The sequence below is a fragment of the Cyrtonyx montezumae genome, unplaced genomic scaffold (assembly GCF_038088225.1).
Source record: "Cyrtonyx montezumae isolate F1298 unplaced genomic scaffold, pur_monq_1.0 scaffold_22, whole genome shotgun sequence".
In the NCBI taxonomy this organism is placed as follows: domain Eukaryota; kingdom Metazoa; phylum Chordata; class Aves; order Galliformes; family Odontophoridae; genus Cyrtonyx; species Cyrtonyx montezumae.
Window position 1 is genome coordinate 1,222,778 of NW_027071959.1, and position 14,766 is coordinate 1,237,543.

At 54.8% G+C, this 14,766-nt stretch overlaps 1 protein-coding gene across 1 annotated transcript; it reads left to right on the forward strand.

Annotated features, from left to right (window-relative positions):
* The first annotated feature begins 2,371 nt into the window (after positions 1–2,371).
* On the forward strand, positions 2,372–13,352 carry BCL9L (BCL9 like). The gene is made up of 7 exons (XM_065738391.1): positions 2,372–2,894; positions 4,987–5,109; positions 6,372–6,582; positions 7,082–7,166; positions 7,571–9,959; positions 10,711–10,977; positions 12,040–13,352. The coding sequence occupies exons 1-7, from the start codon at positions 2,594–2,596 to the stop codon at positions 13,197–13,199; spliced, it is 4,536 nt and encodes a 1,511-aa protein (XP_065594463.1). The 5' UTR covers positions 2,372–2,593; the 3' UTR covers positions 13,200–13,352.
* Positions 13,353–14,766: the final 1,414 nt, after the last annotated feature.

Consider the following 14,766-nt stretch of genomic DNA (forward strand, 5'->3'; position numbering starts at 1 on the left):
CTGCTGGCTCCTGTTGGGCTGATGGCTGTCCTCCCTTGTGGTATTTTGAGGGATGTCTGTCTTCCTGAACAGAATGTTTGGTTGAGCGTTATCCAGGCTGCAGGGAGGGATGCGTCCTGAGGTGGCTGTCCGTGTTAGTCTGTGAGTGAAGCATCTTTAATGGTGTACTTCATGATTAGCTGCAATGAGAGGTTGTATGATGGGGGATGTAGTGTGGGAGACGTGTCTGTAGGAAAGAATCTGCTTTTTTATGGTAAGACAAGGAGGAATGGCTTTAAAGTAAAAGTGGGAGATGTCAGTTAGATGTGAGGAAGCAATCCTTCCCTCAGAGGGCGGTGAGGCGCTGGCACTGCTGCCCAGAGAGCTGTGGGTGCCCCATCCCTGCAGGCACTCAAGGCCAGGTGGGATGGGGCCCTGGGCAGCCTGAGCTGGTGGGGGGCAGCCCTGCCCATGGCTCATAAGGATCACGGTCCCCTCCAACCTGAGCTGTACTGTGGTTCTTTGGCTGCTGAAAGAGCTGTCATTACTACTGGGGGAGGGCCCTTCCTGCTTCGGACTCGTTGATGGATGAGTTTGACCCGAGAACTAGAGGGTTAGTGGGTGCATCTTGACCATCAGTCTGGAGTCTGCAGGCATGGTGTTGGCAGGGACCTGGCTTTCTCCCTCCTTCCCCAGCGCACTCACATCTGTGCTGTGCTGTGCCACAGCTTGGGTTGTGCTGCAGTGCTGCTGAGCATGTTTGGTGAAGCACTTAGGGATCTGTTTTGAATGAAATACTGTGTTCATGCAGATGTGCCGCAGGCAGACTCGCGTCTCGTTGGTAGCGACAGCGGTGGTGGCTCCTCTCTGGCTGATGCAGTGGCATCTGGGTGCTCATCAGATTGTGACCCTGAGGACAGCGTTGCAGTCGTTGCACAGATTGCACGGTGTGGAGCTGGTGGAGCAGCAGCAGGGGCTGGGGGCCATCGGCAGTGTGAGCTGCTGCAGGGCTGGCTCTCTGGAATGCAGTCTGGCAGCAGCCTCTTCCAGCAGGGTGAAGGCTCCCCGAGGCCGGCCAGCCTGTGATTGCAGGCAGCATGTGTGCTTAATGCCGCAGTCTGTGCCATATGGACCTTCTCCTCCTCCCCGCTTGCCCTCTCTGTGTCTCCCTTCCCACTCCGTACCCCTCCCCCTGCAAGTGCTTTGACAGAGCAATTGGGCAGGCACTGGGACCGCGGCTCTGACATAAATCTCTCCTGGTGTGGAATGAGGGGTATAAATATCCAGAGAGTGATGTGATCTTTCCAGCTGCTATTAATAGGTCCCCAGAGAACGAGAGTGCGCGAGCAAGGCTGGCTGACGCTTAAAGGGCTAGCAACTCCCTTATGTGCTGTGAAAATTAATCAGCACTGTGGCTCACCATCTTCCTCCGGGCTAGAGCGGAGCCCTCAGAGAGGTGTGCGGGGAGGAGGAGGGAGCAGCTAACGAGTCGCTAGTTAGGAAGCGGTGATAGGGCAAGCTGTGCGCAAATGATGCCGCTAACTAGGAGGGAACGCCTGGGTGGGCTGTGCAGCAGGGCTGTGCAGTAGGGGGTATGTGCATTAGGGCTGTGCAATAGGGCTGTGTGCAGTAGGGATGTGCAGTAGGGGGTATGTGCATTAGGGCTGTGCAATAGGGCTGTGTGCAGTAGGGATGTGCAGTAGGGCAGTGCAGTAATGCTTCTGCCTGCTGCTCTGCCGGGTGCTGCTGCACACTGCTGTGCACTGCTGCACACCAGGCAGCCTTGGTGCAGGGAGCAGGTGTGGAGAAGTCCATTTTGCAGGCAGGGAACTCCCTGGCAATCGGTTGCAAGATGCAGCCTGCACCTCGCAGCCATCACCAGCAAGTTGGAGGCGGTGTGCATGGTGCTGCTGGGTGCTGTGTTCTATTTAGAGCTGTGGGGTTTGGTGCTGCTTGTCCCAAAGTGGCAGAAAAAATCTGTGCTCAGCATCTGGGCTGCTCAGTCCAGATGGGAGGAGCGTGGTCCCAGTAACCCCTGCATGCTGGGAAATGCGTCTGCCTATACAAGGGAAAGGTTCTTGCCTGTGTGGAGGGGGTGTCATGCAAACAACATAGAAGAAGTATGCAAGCAGACAGGGATACCTCAGCTTCCCCAAACACGTGGTTTGTTTTCCTTCCCCACACTCGCCTGTGGCAGGGAGAAGAGTAATGACGGGCAGTGTGAGGCCCTGATGCAGGAGAGCTGAGGAGCAGTTCTCTCTGGGATGCTCTTTGTTCTGCAGAGCACTGTCAGAGGTTTTCGTAATGAATACACTACAGGTCTTTGTTCAAGAGCTGCATCCCTAAAGTTGGAGAAGGGCGTGCTAAGCAGCTTGTTGTGGTCCCCTGTGGGAAGTCGAAGGTGGTCGTAAGCCAGGAGGGATGCACACAGCAGTGCCCAGGGCTGGCTGCTGAGCTGCGGGCTGGGCAATGTGGTACGAGCAGCTCCAGGTTCTGCCTCTGCCTTGCTGTTTCCAGCACCGTGCTCACCCTCTGCCCTCTTCTCTTTCAGGTTTGTGACAGAAGGGCCTGGGAGCTCCCTCCACTGGTGCTGTGGGACGCTTCAGCCAATCCAATGCACCCTGACAACAAACTGCCCAGCCATGGCAAGGCAGGCAGCAGCGGTGCCCCGGCCCAGCACCACAACGTGAGCCAAGCACCCACCTGCAACCTGGGCTCGAAGGGTGTGGGTGCGGGCAGCCATGGCGGCAAGGCCACCCAGATCTCCCCTGGCAACTCTGGACTGAAAAACAGCCAGAACACTGTCCCGAACTTCAGCTCCTTGAAAGGCAAGGTGAAACGGGAACGAAGCATCTCAGTGGACTCTGGAGAGCAGAGAGAAGCCAGCACCCCGTCACTGGACACTGAATCAAAAGGTAATGTGCTCCTGAACCATGGATAAGAAGTCCTTCTCTCAGTTGCTCCAGGCATCCTGGCAGGAGCAGGGACAGGAGCAGCTGTGAGCAGCTTGTGTTTCTGTGCTGCCACTTTAGACTTACCCTGGTAGCCTGTGCATCATCACTGCATACACTGTCTCATCTGCAGTTCTGGAACCAGAGTGGCTGTGCATTGTCCTTCCCTAAACATCAGGAGTCTGGAACTGTGGATTTCATGAGTTTGTGAGGCTTGCTAAACAAGAGCATACTTCACTACGCTGTTCTTACTGCCCCTGCTTTGCAATGTACAGACTTTCAGCACAGGACAGAGTTTAGTTGTTTTCTGTCTCCTCACTACTGGCAAAGAGCTGCCTTGTGGTGTTCCTGCAGCTGCCCAGCTCCTCACTTGGTTAGTAAGAAGGTGCTGCAAGGGTTGCTGTCTGAACAGCTCCGTGGTTTCAGCAGCTCTGGATGACTCCTGTGTAGAAACACATGGCTTCTAAAAAAGGGCTGAGTCAGTGCTTCCAAATCCTTTGACTTCCCTGTCCCAGCCAGCCTTCCCTGTGCTGTCCTGCATCTCACAGAGCCCAATGATTCTGTGTGATGCAGGAAAATACTGAAATAACATGATCAGGAACGCCTGAATCCTCTTGCAGTTCACTGACAGATTGGGTTAATATGGCCCACAAACTGCTCGATGATATACAAAAGAGTGATCAGATAATGTTACATTAGAGTTCATAAGTTCATAAGTTCATAAGTTCATAAGGTTGGAAAGGACCTATAAGATCATCTAGTCCAACCATCCTCCTATCACTATCTCTACCCAACTACTAAATTTAAAAGTTAACACTGAGCTCTGAGTTATCCGTCACAGAATCATAGAATCCTTAGAGCTGGAAGGGACCTTTGAAGGTCATCTAATCCCTGTTCCTAACCGTAACCCTGAGTTCCTGGGTGCCTTCAGGCAAGGTGCTTCTTTTCTAAGCTGCCCCAACCTGAGCTGTGAAATCCAGGGAGCATCTGAGTTTAGAGAGGAATGGCTGATGAATGGCTTCGAAGGGCAGAGTCCATGTCTCTTGTTCCACCAAGGATGTGAACATCTTCAGGTTTTCCTTGTCTTTTAATGACCTTTATCACCACTGATTGCTCTTTGAAGCCCTTGGCCAAGCAAAAAGAAAACAAAAGCAACAAAAAAAGGGAAGGATCAGGAGATCAGGAGAGCCGTGCAGCCCTGTGTCTGGCTGGGAGGATGGATGGCTGTGCACGTGGGAATGCAGACCTGCAGAGGAGCAGAGACAGTGCACGTGCAGAGAAGAGGAGGAGGGGATGAGGCAATAATCTCGAGTGCTGACTGCCAGCCTGGTGGGGAACTGCAGGATTTAGTGCTCTGCTGGTGCCAGGCAAGACAAGTACCTGGGAGGTCTCCTCGCAGGATCTGTCTTGTGGGAGTCAGCAAGGGAAGGGGGAGGAACCTAGCAGGCCTCTAACAAGCTCCCTGTCTCTTGTGCCAGACTGAGTTTTTCTGAATGGCAGATGTCTAGGACTGACTGTGCTTTCCTGTTAACCAGCACTGTGCCTCCCTTGATGAGCGAGCATCTGGGCTTTGCCCACAGGATAATCCTTGGGTCTAGTGAGCTGCCAGGATCCTGATCCACAGGGTAACAGCTTGGGCCCAGTGTGGGCTGCGGAGACATTCTGTGAGTGGTGGGTCAAGGCAGTGCTGCTGCTGAACGGCTTTCATCCCAGGCCTCTCACAAGGTCTTGCTAGAAGGGGTCGTGCTGCAGCTCTGGCACAGCACTCAGAGCACAGGGGGTCGTATCTGACAGCACAGCCAAGCCCTGCATGGGTCCCGCTGCCACCTGGGGCCTTGGCACGCCATCCCCAGGCTGCCCCTTGACCACTGCTCAGGGTGATGTCTCAGTGCCAGCCCAGATACCTGCAGGATGTGATTGGCAAGCCCAGGCTTTAGTGAGCTCCAGGCTGAAGAGCGTGGCCTTGCTTCCCCAGCTGCTTTCACTACAGCCAGTCAGAGCCTTCTCACCCCCCTGCCAGCTCTCCTCAGCTCTCCTGACTCGTGTCCCTTTGCAGGTGAGGTGGCTCCCCGCAGCAAGCGGCGGTGTGTGCTGGAAAGGAAGCAGCCGTACAGTGGGGACGAATGGTGCTCTGGGCCAGACAGCGAGGAAGACGACAAGCCCATCAGCAGTGCACACAGTGAGTGCCTACCTCCTCCCCAGCCCGGGGTCTTGAATAAGGCCAGAACTCTCCTGGGAGTGTGGCAGGTCACTGTGCTCTGTATTTGCAGCCAGGCAGTGAGGTGTGGGATTTGTTTTGTGGAGGTGCCACTGAGATGCCGGAGGGGAAAGGTATTGAGACTGAATGTCCATGCTGCCCAGACACCTTCGACTGTGCAAATGAGGCTAAAGGTGCTCTTGGTGTCTCGACAGCTGTTCAGGCAAGGCTGAGCTGGCCAATGTGAGCAGGGAGTTCTTCCAGCCACGGCCATTAGTTAAGCCCAGCTAGCTATTCCTGAAGTTCAGGCTGATGGTTTGAAATGATGTAGGTAGATTTTATGAACTCTAAGATCTAGTTGCTTTAATTTCCATCTCTTCCTATCCACTGGAGTGCAAGATGTTAGAAAAAACACAGCAGTTTCTTTCTCTTTGGAAGAAGTAGTCTCCCTTGTATGGCAGTTCAATACCACTGTGAGTCAGCAAACGTTCCCCCTTCACATAAAGCTATGTGACGTGTGGCCTTAGTGCCTGCCAGTGCACTGCAGCCGCCTTCTCTGAGATGTTTATCTCCACATCTCTGTGTGCTTCACAAGGACCAGAATGGAAGGCAAGGCTGCGAGACGTTCCTGCCAGGTGGTTAGATCTGTAGAACCGTTCAGGTTGGAAAAGATCTCTAAGATCATCTAGTCCAGCCATGCCACCAATACTGCCCGCAGGCCGCGTCCCGTGGTGCCATTGCTTTGCCCGGGCTGTCTGCTAGTCGGAGTGTTCCCTGTTGGTCAGAGAAGAGGGAGCCTGCCTCAGTGGCTGTAGCATGTGTGTGGAGCTGAGCAAGAGGAAAGCAATGAATGCTGCTGTTAATTACAATGCGTATTAATATTAATTAGGAATATTACTCAATAATTAATGATGATTAATAATTATCGCTGCTGAAAAGCGTCCCCTGTTTCCCCTGCTACCCGGGTGCCTGTTGTTACCACCGTGGGAAGGGAGTTGAGAGGAGCCTGGGGCCACCCTGAGATGAAGGAGAGACCAGAGGAGGAGTTGGGCCGCTCAGGTGCCTGGGGACATCGGCCACCAAGATTGTAGGGACTGCTGGTCGGGTGCTGCCATCTGGTGGTGCCGAGAGCCTTCCTGCTTCCCTCCATGTGTTCTGGTGCACACAGCAGTGCCGTTCAGCGAAGGCTGCTCTGCTTCTCTTGCAGCGCCGGCTTTAGTAACCCCTGTCCTGTGCTCCCACAGATTGTAATGTAGCAGATCCTGCAATGTCCACGGCCTCGCAGCTTGGCCCAGGGTCCAACCCGCTGCCAAACCTGAATGAAACCAGTTCTTCCAGCACACCTCATGGCACTGCCCCAGGCTTACGGTCGGATGGTGCAGGAGGTGGAGGCAGTGGAACGGGAAAGCAGCCTTCGCAGTTCGTCTACGTCTTCACAACGCACCTTGCTAACACGTAAGCAGTAGATCTTGTCCATTCACTCTAGGCAGTGGATTGCTGTTCAGATGTGGATGCATCTGTGGGGTTGCAGTGTCACAGGAAATGCCACGTAATGCTTGGTGTTCTCCACTCAGTTCCTTACTTCTGTTCTGCATTGTCTCAGCCATGGAATCTGGCAGGACTGAGCTGTAGGGCCTTTTGCTAGGTCATCGATTCTGTGTGGTAGAGTTCCTTGGAAACAGCCACCTGTAGGGCAGCATGGAGCAGCAGGCACAAAGCAGAGCAGAAGGCCCAGGACAGGACATGGGAAGAGGGAAATTCCAAGGCAGATGATCTTCTGCTGGAAAACCTCACTGTGGTCTGTACAGGACAGGTGGGAGGACTCTGAGAACATCCCCCCTTCTTACTGACCTAAGAATTCCCTGTTCCCATAGGACTGAAGAGAGGAGGTGGCACCTGGGGCCGGGGATGGTGCACAATGTCTGATCTTGAGTGGTTGATTCTCTCTCCCCAGAGCTGCGGAAGCTGTCTTGCAGGGCCGAGCTGACTCCATTCTGGCCTATCATCAGCAAAACGTCCCACGGGCAAAGCTAGACCAGGTATACTGGCCATGGACCAAATGCTCCTGTTGGCAAGTGCTGCTGACCATTCCATTCTGACATGGTTATTTCCCCCAGCTCCTGGCTCAGCTGTGGAGGAACAGGAATCAGAATTCCCTTTGAGTGGTGTGGGAAGCTGCTCTTCTCTGAAGCCTCTTCAGAATGAGTCCTGGTTGCTGTAAACCGTGAAGAATTTGGGCTGGGGCACGATATGTGGCTCCGTGGATATGTGGGCATGATACATGACTGCGTATTTCCAGGCCATGTGATGAGGCCTGCTTCTTCCCCACGAGGAATGAAGGCAGAGCTGCCACGTGGCGTGTTTCAGATTGTTTTTCTTTAGGGTATGGGAAGAATACCTAGAGTATTTTCATCCTCACTTTGTCTTCTTTTTTCTCTATCAGGCACCAGCTCCTAAAGCGCTGGGAGTTGCTGAGCAAGTTCCAATTAACCCTCCTACTGCCAACACTCCCCAGTCCCAGCCACCAGCACCTCAAGCAAGTCAGCCACAGCCGCAGCCTCCCCCACCACAGCCTCCTCCACCACCTCAGGCCATCAGTCAGACAGCTCTGCCTGCACCCAACAACCTGCCCCAGGAGGTGACAAGCGAAGATGTCCGAAGAGAACTGACTCCCAACTCTCTAGGAAACAACAGCAGCAGTAACCAGCCTGGAAGTAACCACCCCAACACACCTACTGCATCTACCACCGCCCTGCAGCCTGGGCAAGTGGACTCTGCCACGTCCAGCTCCAGCCTCCTAGGGGAGGGCCCGGGCTCAGGGATGCAGGGGAATGGGCAGGCAGGCCTGGGCCCCAGGAACTCGATGAACTCAGAAGGGCTCTCAAAGGAGCAGCTGGAGCACCGAGAGCGCTCCCTGCAGACCCTGCGGGACATTGAGCGTCTGCTGCTGCGCAGCGGGGAGGCTGAGCCGTTCCTGAAGTCCAGCCAAAGCACGGCTGAGGGTGGGACTGCCCCCCAGCCACAGGCTGCCCCCGCCCAGCCGCCCGCACCCCCCGCCAGCATGAAGAAGTACGAAGAGCCTCTGCAGTCCATGATTTCCCAGACCCAGAGCCTCGGTGGTCCCGGCCTGGAACACGAGGTGCCCCACCACCCAGGCACTGACATGGGGCAGCAGATGAACATGATGATGCAGCGGCTGAACCAGGACAGCCTGACACCAGAGCAAGTGGCCTGGAGGAAACTGCAGGAAGAGTACTATGAGGAAAAGCGCCGGAAAGAGGAGCAGATCAGCATCCATGGCCGACCCATGCAGGAAATCATGATTCCACAATCTATGGGCAGCATGATGATGCGTGGCCCCCCCCCACCCTACCACAGTAAGCCTGGGGAGCAGTGGCCGCCAGGCATGGGCAGCCAGCTGCGGGGACCCATGGATGTGCAGGACCCCATGCAGATAAGGGGCGGGCCACCCTTCCCAGGACCACGATTCCCTGGAAACCAAATACAGAGAGTCTCTGGCTTTGGAGGGATGCAGAACATGCCCTTGGATGCTCTTGGTCCCATGAATGCCATGCAGAGGCCGGTCAGGCCTGGCATGGGGTGGAGTGATGATCTGCCTCCGATGGGAGGCCCCGGGAATTTTCCACAGGGCTCCCTGCCCTACCCATCGGGGCAAGGGGACCCTGAAAGATTCATGAATCCACGTGCCAGGGAGGAGATTCTGCGGCACCAGCTGATGGAGAAACGCCCGGTGGCAATGCAGAGGGCTATGGGCATGTCCAGCAACTCCATGAGCCAGGGTATGGAAATGGAGAGGATGATACAGGCTCACAGGCAGATGGATCCATCCATGTTTGCTGGACAGATAGCAGGGGACAGCCTGAGCAGCAATCCAATGGGAATGGATTTTGCAGGCACTAGAGGGATACTGAGTCCCCCAATGAGCCAGTCAGGCCTTCGGGACATGGATGCTCCCATGGGCCCTGGCAACCTCAACATGAACATGAATGTCAACATGAACATGAACATGAACCTCAATGTCCAGATGACCCCTCAGCAGCAGATGATGATGTCGCAGAAGATGAGGGGCCCTGACATGATGGCCCATCAGGGTATGAGCCCTGAGGAGCTGGCCAGGGCAAGGGCTCAGAATGGCAATGGCAGCGCAATGCTGGGGGGACCGCAGAAAATGATGATTCCCTCTCAGTTCCCCAGCCAAGGACAGCAAGGTTTCTCAAGTGGGCAAGGACCTTACCCCAACATCCCTCAGGAGATGGGCAGCACCTCAGACATGTTCAGCCCTGAGCAGGGCACCATGCCTGTCGGAAGCATCAGTGGCACCACTAGACTCAGCCACATCCCTCTGCCTCCAGCCTCTAATCCCGCTCCTGCACAAGGGGGAAACCTGGCCAATATGCACCCAGCACCTTCCCGGGGGCTGGGCCGCCGACCCTCTGACCTCACCATCAACATCAGCCAGATGAACTCACCCAGCATGGGTCACCTCAAGTCCCCCACTCTCAGCCAGGTGCACTCCCCACTGGTCACTTCGCCCTCTGCCAACCTCAAGTCCCCGCAGACGCCGTCGCAGATGGTCAGCATGCCACCTTCAAACCAGTCTGGACCCCTCAAGTCTCCCCAGGTGATGAGCTCCTCACTTAACGTCCGCTCTCCCACTGGCTCACCAAGCCGCCTGAAGTCCCCATCTATGGCTGTTCCTTCCCCGGGTTGGGTGCCATCTCCCAAACCCACAATGCCCAGCCCAGGAGTCAACCAGAGCAAGCAGACACTCAGCATGAACTCCTCCACGTCCATGGCGGGACTGGATCAGGGTACGCTGGTATCTTGTGTGCTGGTGTGCCTGTGTGTGTGGTTTGGTGAGCGTGTGAGCGTCCAGAATCCTGTGTTCAAAGCTCCTTAGGATCAGCACTGGTCACCTTTGGTTTCCGTTTCCCAAATCCAGCCTGCTTGGATTGGCTGTAGTCTTGTTCTTGCTTTCCTTCCCACTCTCTGCTCACGTGGCCATGAGTACATTTGCAGCCCCTGCCTACTGTCACAGCAGAGCAGGTTCTACTCTGACAGTCAGCAGGGATGTCAGGCACAAGCCTAGAAAAACGCTACCTGCCCTGGGAATCAATGTACTGGAATGATTGCAGGAGTTAACATTTTTTGTGGCCTTTGTGGCTAGGCCATTCCTCCCCGTTCCTGCATGCTCTCACAGGAGTGGGGAGACACTCATGCCTTTGTGTTCCCCTAATTCCTGTGCAGTACTTTTTTTTGCCCAGAAGCCCTATAGGGTCTTTTTGAGTAATCTGAAAGGCAAGTGGAGCAGCCTGTAGTTTATCTTGCGCTCTGTCGTACAAGTAGAAAAAGATGTGTCTGACTTGGGAAGTCGTGGGCAGTTTGAAGTGGAAGTCCATCGTAGTTCAGGGGTGTGAGCTGCCTCAGAGTCTTGAGGACTTGCCAGTTGTTGGTCAGCCTCCTTTGATGGCTGCCATTGTAAGGAGGGAACAGGGCTGCTGTCTTACGGGAACAAGCTGCCGTGTGTTGGCAGTGCTAAGCTGTGCTGTCTCTTGCTTGCAGGTTCCCTCCCTTCTGGGCCCAGGAATAGTTCTTCTGCACCAGCCAGCAACCAACCAGCCTCCAGCACCATGAACCCCAACATGCCTTTTACGTCCTCTCCAGATCCATCTCCCTCCCAGAACCCCCTTTCTCTGATGATGTCTCAGATGTCCAAGTACGCCATGCCCAGCTCCACACCACTCTACCACAATGCCATCAAAACCATCGCCACCTCTGATGATGAGCTGCTGCCAGACAGGCCCATGCTTCCACCTGGAAATATGGCAGGTATGTACCTGTGGGGCTGGGCCGCTGTGTTGGTGTGTTCCCTCACCAGCTTCCTTCTCAAATAGCTGAAATTTGCCCTTGTTTGTAAGAGCCAGCTCACTTCTCCACCCTGTGTCCATCAGCTTCTGGCTTGGCTGTGCTGCCTGGAGGGATGCGGCCGAGCCTGGCACTCTTCTCCCATGAGCTCTGGAAGCTTTCAAAACATCTTTGGCCCAGTGTGAACGTGTTGGCCCTGGGTTTTCACTGCAGGTGGTGATGTCTCATGCCCAGGATGAGGCAGAAGGCCACTGCTTGGAACCTGCAGAGGGAGAGGGATGCTCAGAGCAGGGCCCAGGAGCCCGGTGGTTCTCAGTGGAGCCCAGGTGCCTGCACGAGCAAGGCTGTATCTTAGCACAGTTGTGATTTCAGTAAGCGACAGCCAGATACGCTTCGCTAGCTGGTGGCACTGCTGAGGACAGCTAGGCAAATGATTGCCTTTCGTCATTCTGCGCTCGGTATGAAGGGGAAGGGGAATTCCAGCACGCTGTACCTCTTGATGCTGGGGTTTAAAGCTATTTGATAAATATTTTCGGTGGTTTTCAAAGTGAAAAATCAACTTCTTGACTCTTTGACTGCTGAGAACTCATTTAGTTTGGCTGTGAGCATGCAAATGCACCCACTGCCTCTCAGTCTGAGCCTTTTTGCCAACAGTTTGCTGTATTGATGTGCTGCTCTGTCCCTCACTTGCATTGGGATGCTGACACTTCTGTCTTGTTCCTCCTTGCCATTCAGCACTGTATGATCACAGGAGGAGCTGGAAGGCTGTGGTAAAGGGTCACTTCTCTGTGCAGCATTGCAGTGAAGAAAACTGGAATAGTTCTGTGCTGTTTGTGGGCTTGGTGAGCTGAAGTTCGAAGCTCTTCCTTCAAACGTTGATGCTTTGCAATTTCTTCTTGCATCCCTTTCCTTGGAGCTCAGGGCTTTCTGAGCAGTAGGTCCCAGCAGGCTCCACAGGGTGTGGATTTTGCAGCCTCGAGAGGTCTGTGGGCAGAGTTAACTCTCCTCTCTTCCTCCTCTCCTTAGGTGTGACAGGGAATCAAACGAATCAGCTGCACTTAAACTCCGTGGGACCCGGATCCTCACAGAGCCCCATGGGAATTAACCTACCCGGTCAGCAGCCTCTTTCCCACGAACCACCCCCTTCTTCTATGATGTCCTCCCCAAACCCGCTAGGCTCCAACATTCCTATGCACCCGAGTGCGCCAGGAGCGGGTGTGCCCCCCCAGAACCCCATGATGCTGCCCCCAGGGCCCCAGGACTCACTGAGCCAGCAGTGTGGCCCCGTGCCCAACAGTTCGCAGATGATTCCTTCCAACCAGCTCGTGTTCCCCCGCATGCAGCAGCCCCACAACGCCATGCAGTCTCCTGCGGGAAGCATGCCCATGGCCCCTGGTGGGGCAGGTGGCCCTGGCATGCAGCAGCATTTCCCACCGGGAATGTCACTGCCACCTGAGGACCTTCCTTCCCAGCAGCCCGGCCAAATGCCTCCTCAGCAGCACATGATGGGCAAGAACATCCCTCCTCGGATCGGCGAGCCCTACCCAGCTGTGCTTCCCGGGGTGGCGTCGGTACTGAACGATCCTGAGCTCAGCGAGGTCATCCGCCCCACACCCACGGGCATCCCCGAGTTTGACCTCTCCAGGATCATCCCGTCGGAGAAGCCAAGCAGCACCTTGCAGTATTTCCCCAAGAGTGACAGCCAAGCACCCAAATCGCAGCCTTCCAACCTCCACCTCATGAACCTGCAGAACATGATGGCTGATCAGCCCCCTGTGCGGCCAGGTATGAATGCCCCCAGCCTTCCAGGGCAGCAGGGCGTGCAGAGGGGACTCGGCATGCCCATGTGCCATCCTGGACAAGTGCCCATGCTGGGCAGGACAGGCATACCGCCCCAGCAAGGCATGATGGGCAACAGCATGCACCAGGGCATGATGTCTCCGCAGCAGAGCCTGATGGCCCAGCAGAATTTCATGCTGATGCAGGCCAAGCAGAGGAGCATGTCTGTGTCAGGGGAGATGTATGCCCAGACAGGACACATCATGTCACCTCAGGGCTCGCTTATGGGGCCCCCACCGCAGCAGAACCTAATGGTCACGCACCAGATGAGGCAGAGGAGTGTCTCCCTGGACAGCCAAATGAGTTACATCCCCGGGCCGGGGAACATGGCGAACCTGCCTTTCTAAAGCATGGGCCTGATTGTACAGATGTTTTTAAACCTTTCGTTGGCGTCGGGTTGGGGGCCAACGCCAGTGGAGGACACCAAGTGGGATGCTTTTCATATCGGATTTGCCTCTATACAGAAAACCAGATGTGCAGTAAACTTGATGTGAATTGGGTTGGTTTTTATTTTCTATTTTTTTGCTTTTCCTTTTCAGGGGGAAGGAGAGGGTGGAGGGGCTGGGAGTGGGGCTGTTCATTTTGAACCCTGTGTGGTGACCAGGGACTTCCAGACCCTGTGGCTGTTTATTATTTTCCTCCTTCAGATGTTTTTCTTTCCTTGTTCTTTGTTTCTTTGTTTGTTTTGTCGCTTTGTTTTGTTTCCTTCTCTCTCCTTCTTTCCTTTTAAGCAACCAAACTGTGTAAGAGGGTTTTGGGAACTAGCTGTAAATAGGTCGCTGAGAAAGGCAAAACTTGTGCTGGTTTTTAATTGTTCTGTATTTCTGTGTTTTAATAGAAGCCTCAAAACATGTTTAAGAAAAAAAAAAAAAAGAAAAAAGAAAAAAAAATGCTAAAGGCAACAGTGTACAAGGATTGAAAGCTTTCCTTGGAGGGGGCAGGAGGATCCTCCAGGGTGCACAGGGCATTGGGAGATCCCATTAGAGAGCAACTGTTTGCATTTGAACGGTTTGCGTGTGCAGGGTGTACGGCTCCATGCAGATCTCCGGCCCCTGTGGGGGCTGTGCTGGGCACAGGATCACAGCCAGTGGCTGAGGACCATTGGCAGGTCAGAGCTGTGGCCCCAGTCACTGGAACAGTGCTCATTTGGCCAGGCAGGGGCTGAAGCTCCTTAGGGTACGACTGTCACTGCTGCTTTGGCTGTGGCAGGGAGGATGCCAGCCGGCCAGCACAGCAGCAGCAGCGATCCAGGCTCTGCTGGTAATCACCTGCTGGGCCTGAAGGTTGAGTTGTCTCTGGACCTTTCCCTTCATGTAAGGTGGTGTGTAGGGATGGAGGGACTCTGAGGTGAGCTGGATGTTTCATTCTTGTGCTTCCAGGAGAGGCTAGCTGGGAACTCTGCTCTTTTGCAGCCTTCCTACACCGGTAAACACCCATCACCCTCCATGACCACGCTGCTTCCCCTATCCCTCTGCTGTTGATTGGCCTCCCAGGTCTTCCTTCCTCACATTGCCCTCATCTGGGCATACACAGGTGGTTTCTGCTCCTTCTTGCCCTGAGCTCCCTGCAGCAGCCCTGTCCTACTGCCCTGGGAAGCACTGCTGCTGAAGATCGTAGCATGGCTTGGGTTGGATGGGGTGCTTAAAGAGCACCCACTGCCACTCCCAGGCCATGGGCAGAGCTGATCCCTCCAGCTCAGGCTGCCCAGGGCCCCATCCCACCTGGCCTTGAGTGCCTGCAGGGAGCTGTCCCTGTGTGCAGCACTGCATTTCTGAATCACAGTTGTCTTGTGCGATGTCAGCTGCATGCCACGAGCTGTCCACAGGCTGCCCTAAGTTTCTGATAGAAGAGGCTGAGGTTCTTATTCCTAGGCTGATGGAAGCTGTTTGAACAACTCGGGCTTTTCTGGATGTG

Excerpts from the sequence above, each read along its gene's own strand:
- BCL9L (XM_065738391.1), top strand. The coding sequence starts at position 2,594 with ATGCACCCTGACAACAAACTGCCCAGCCATGGCAAGGCAGGCAGCAGC. Across the intron at positions 5,110-6,371 it reads GCCCATCAGCAGTGCACACA|ATTGTAATGTAGCAGATCCT; the intron begins GTGAGTGCCTAC and ends GTGCTCCCACAG. Across the intron at positions 7,167-7,570 it reads CACGGGCAAAGCTAGACCAG|GCACCAGCTCCTAAAGCGCT; the intron begins GTATACTGGCCA and ends TTTCTCTATCAG.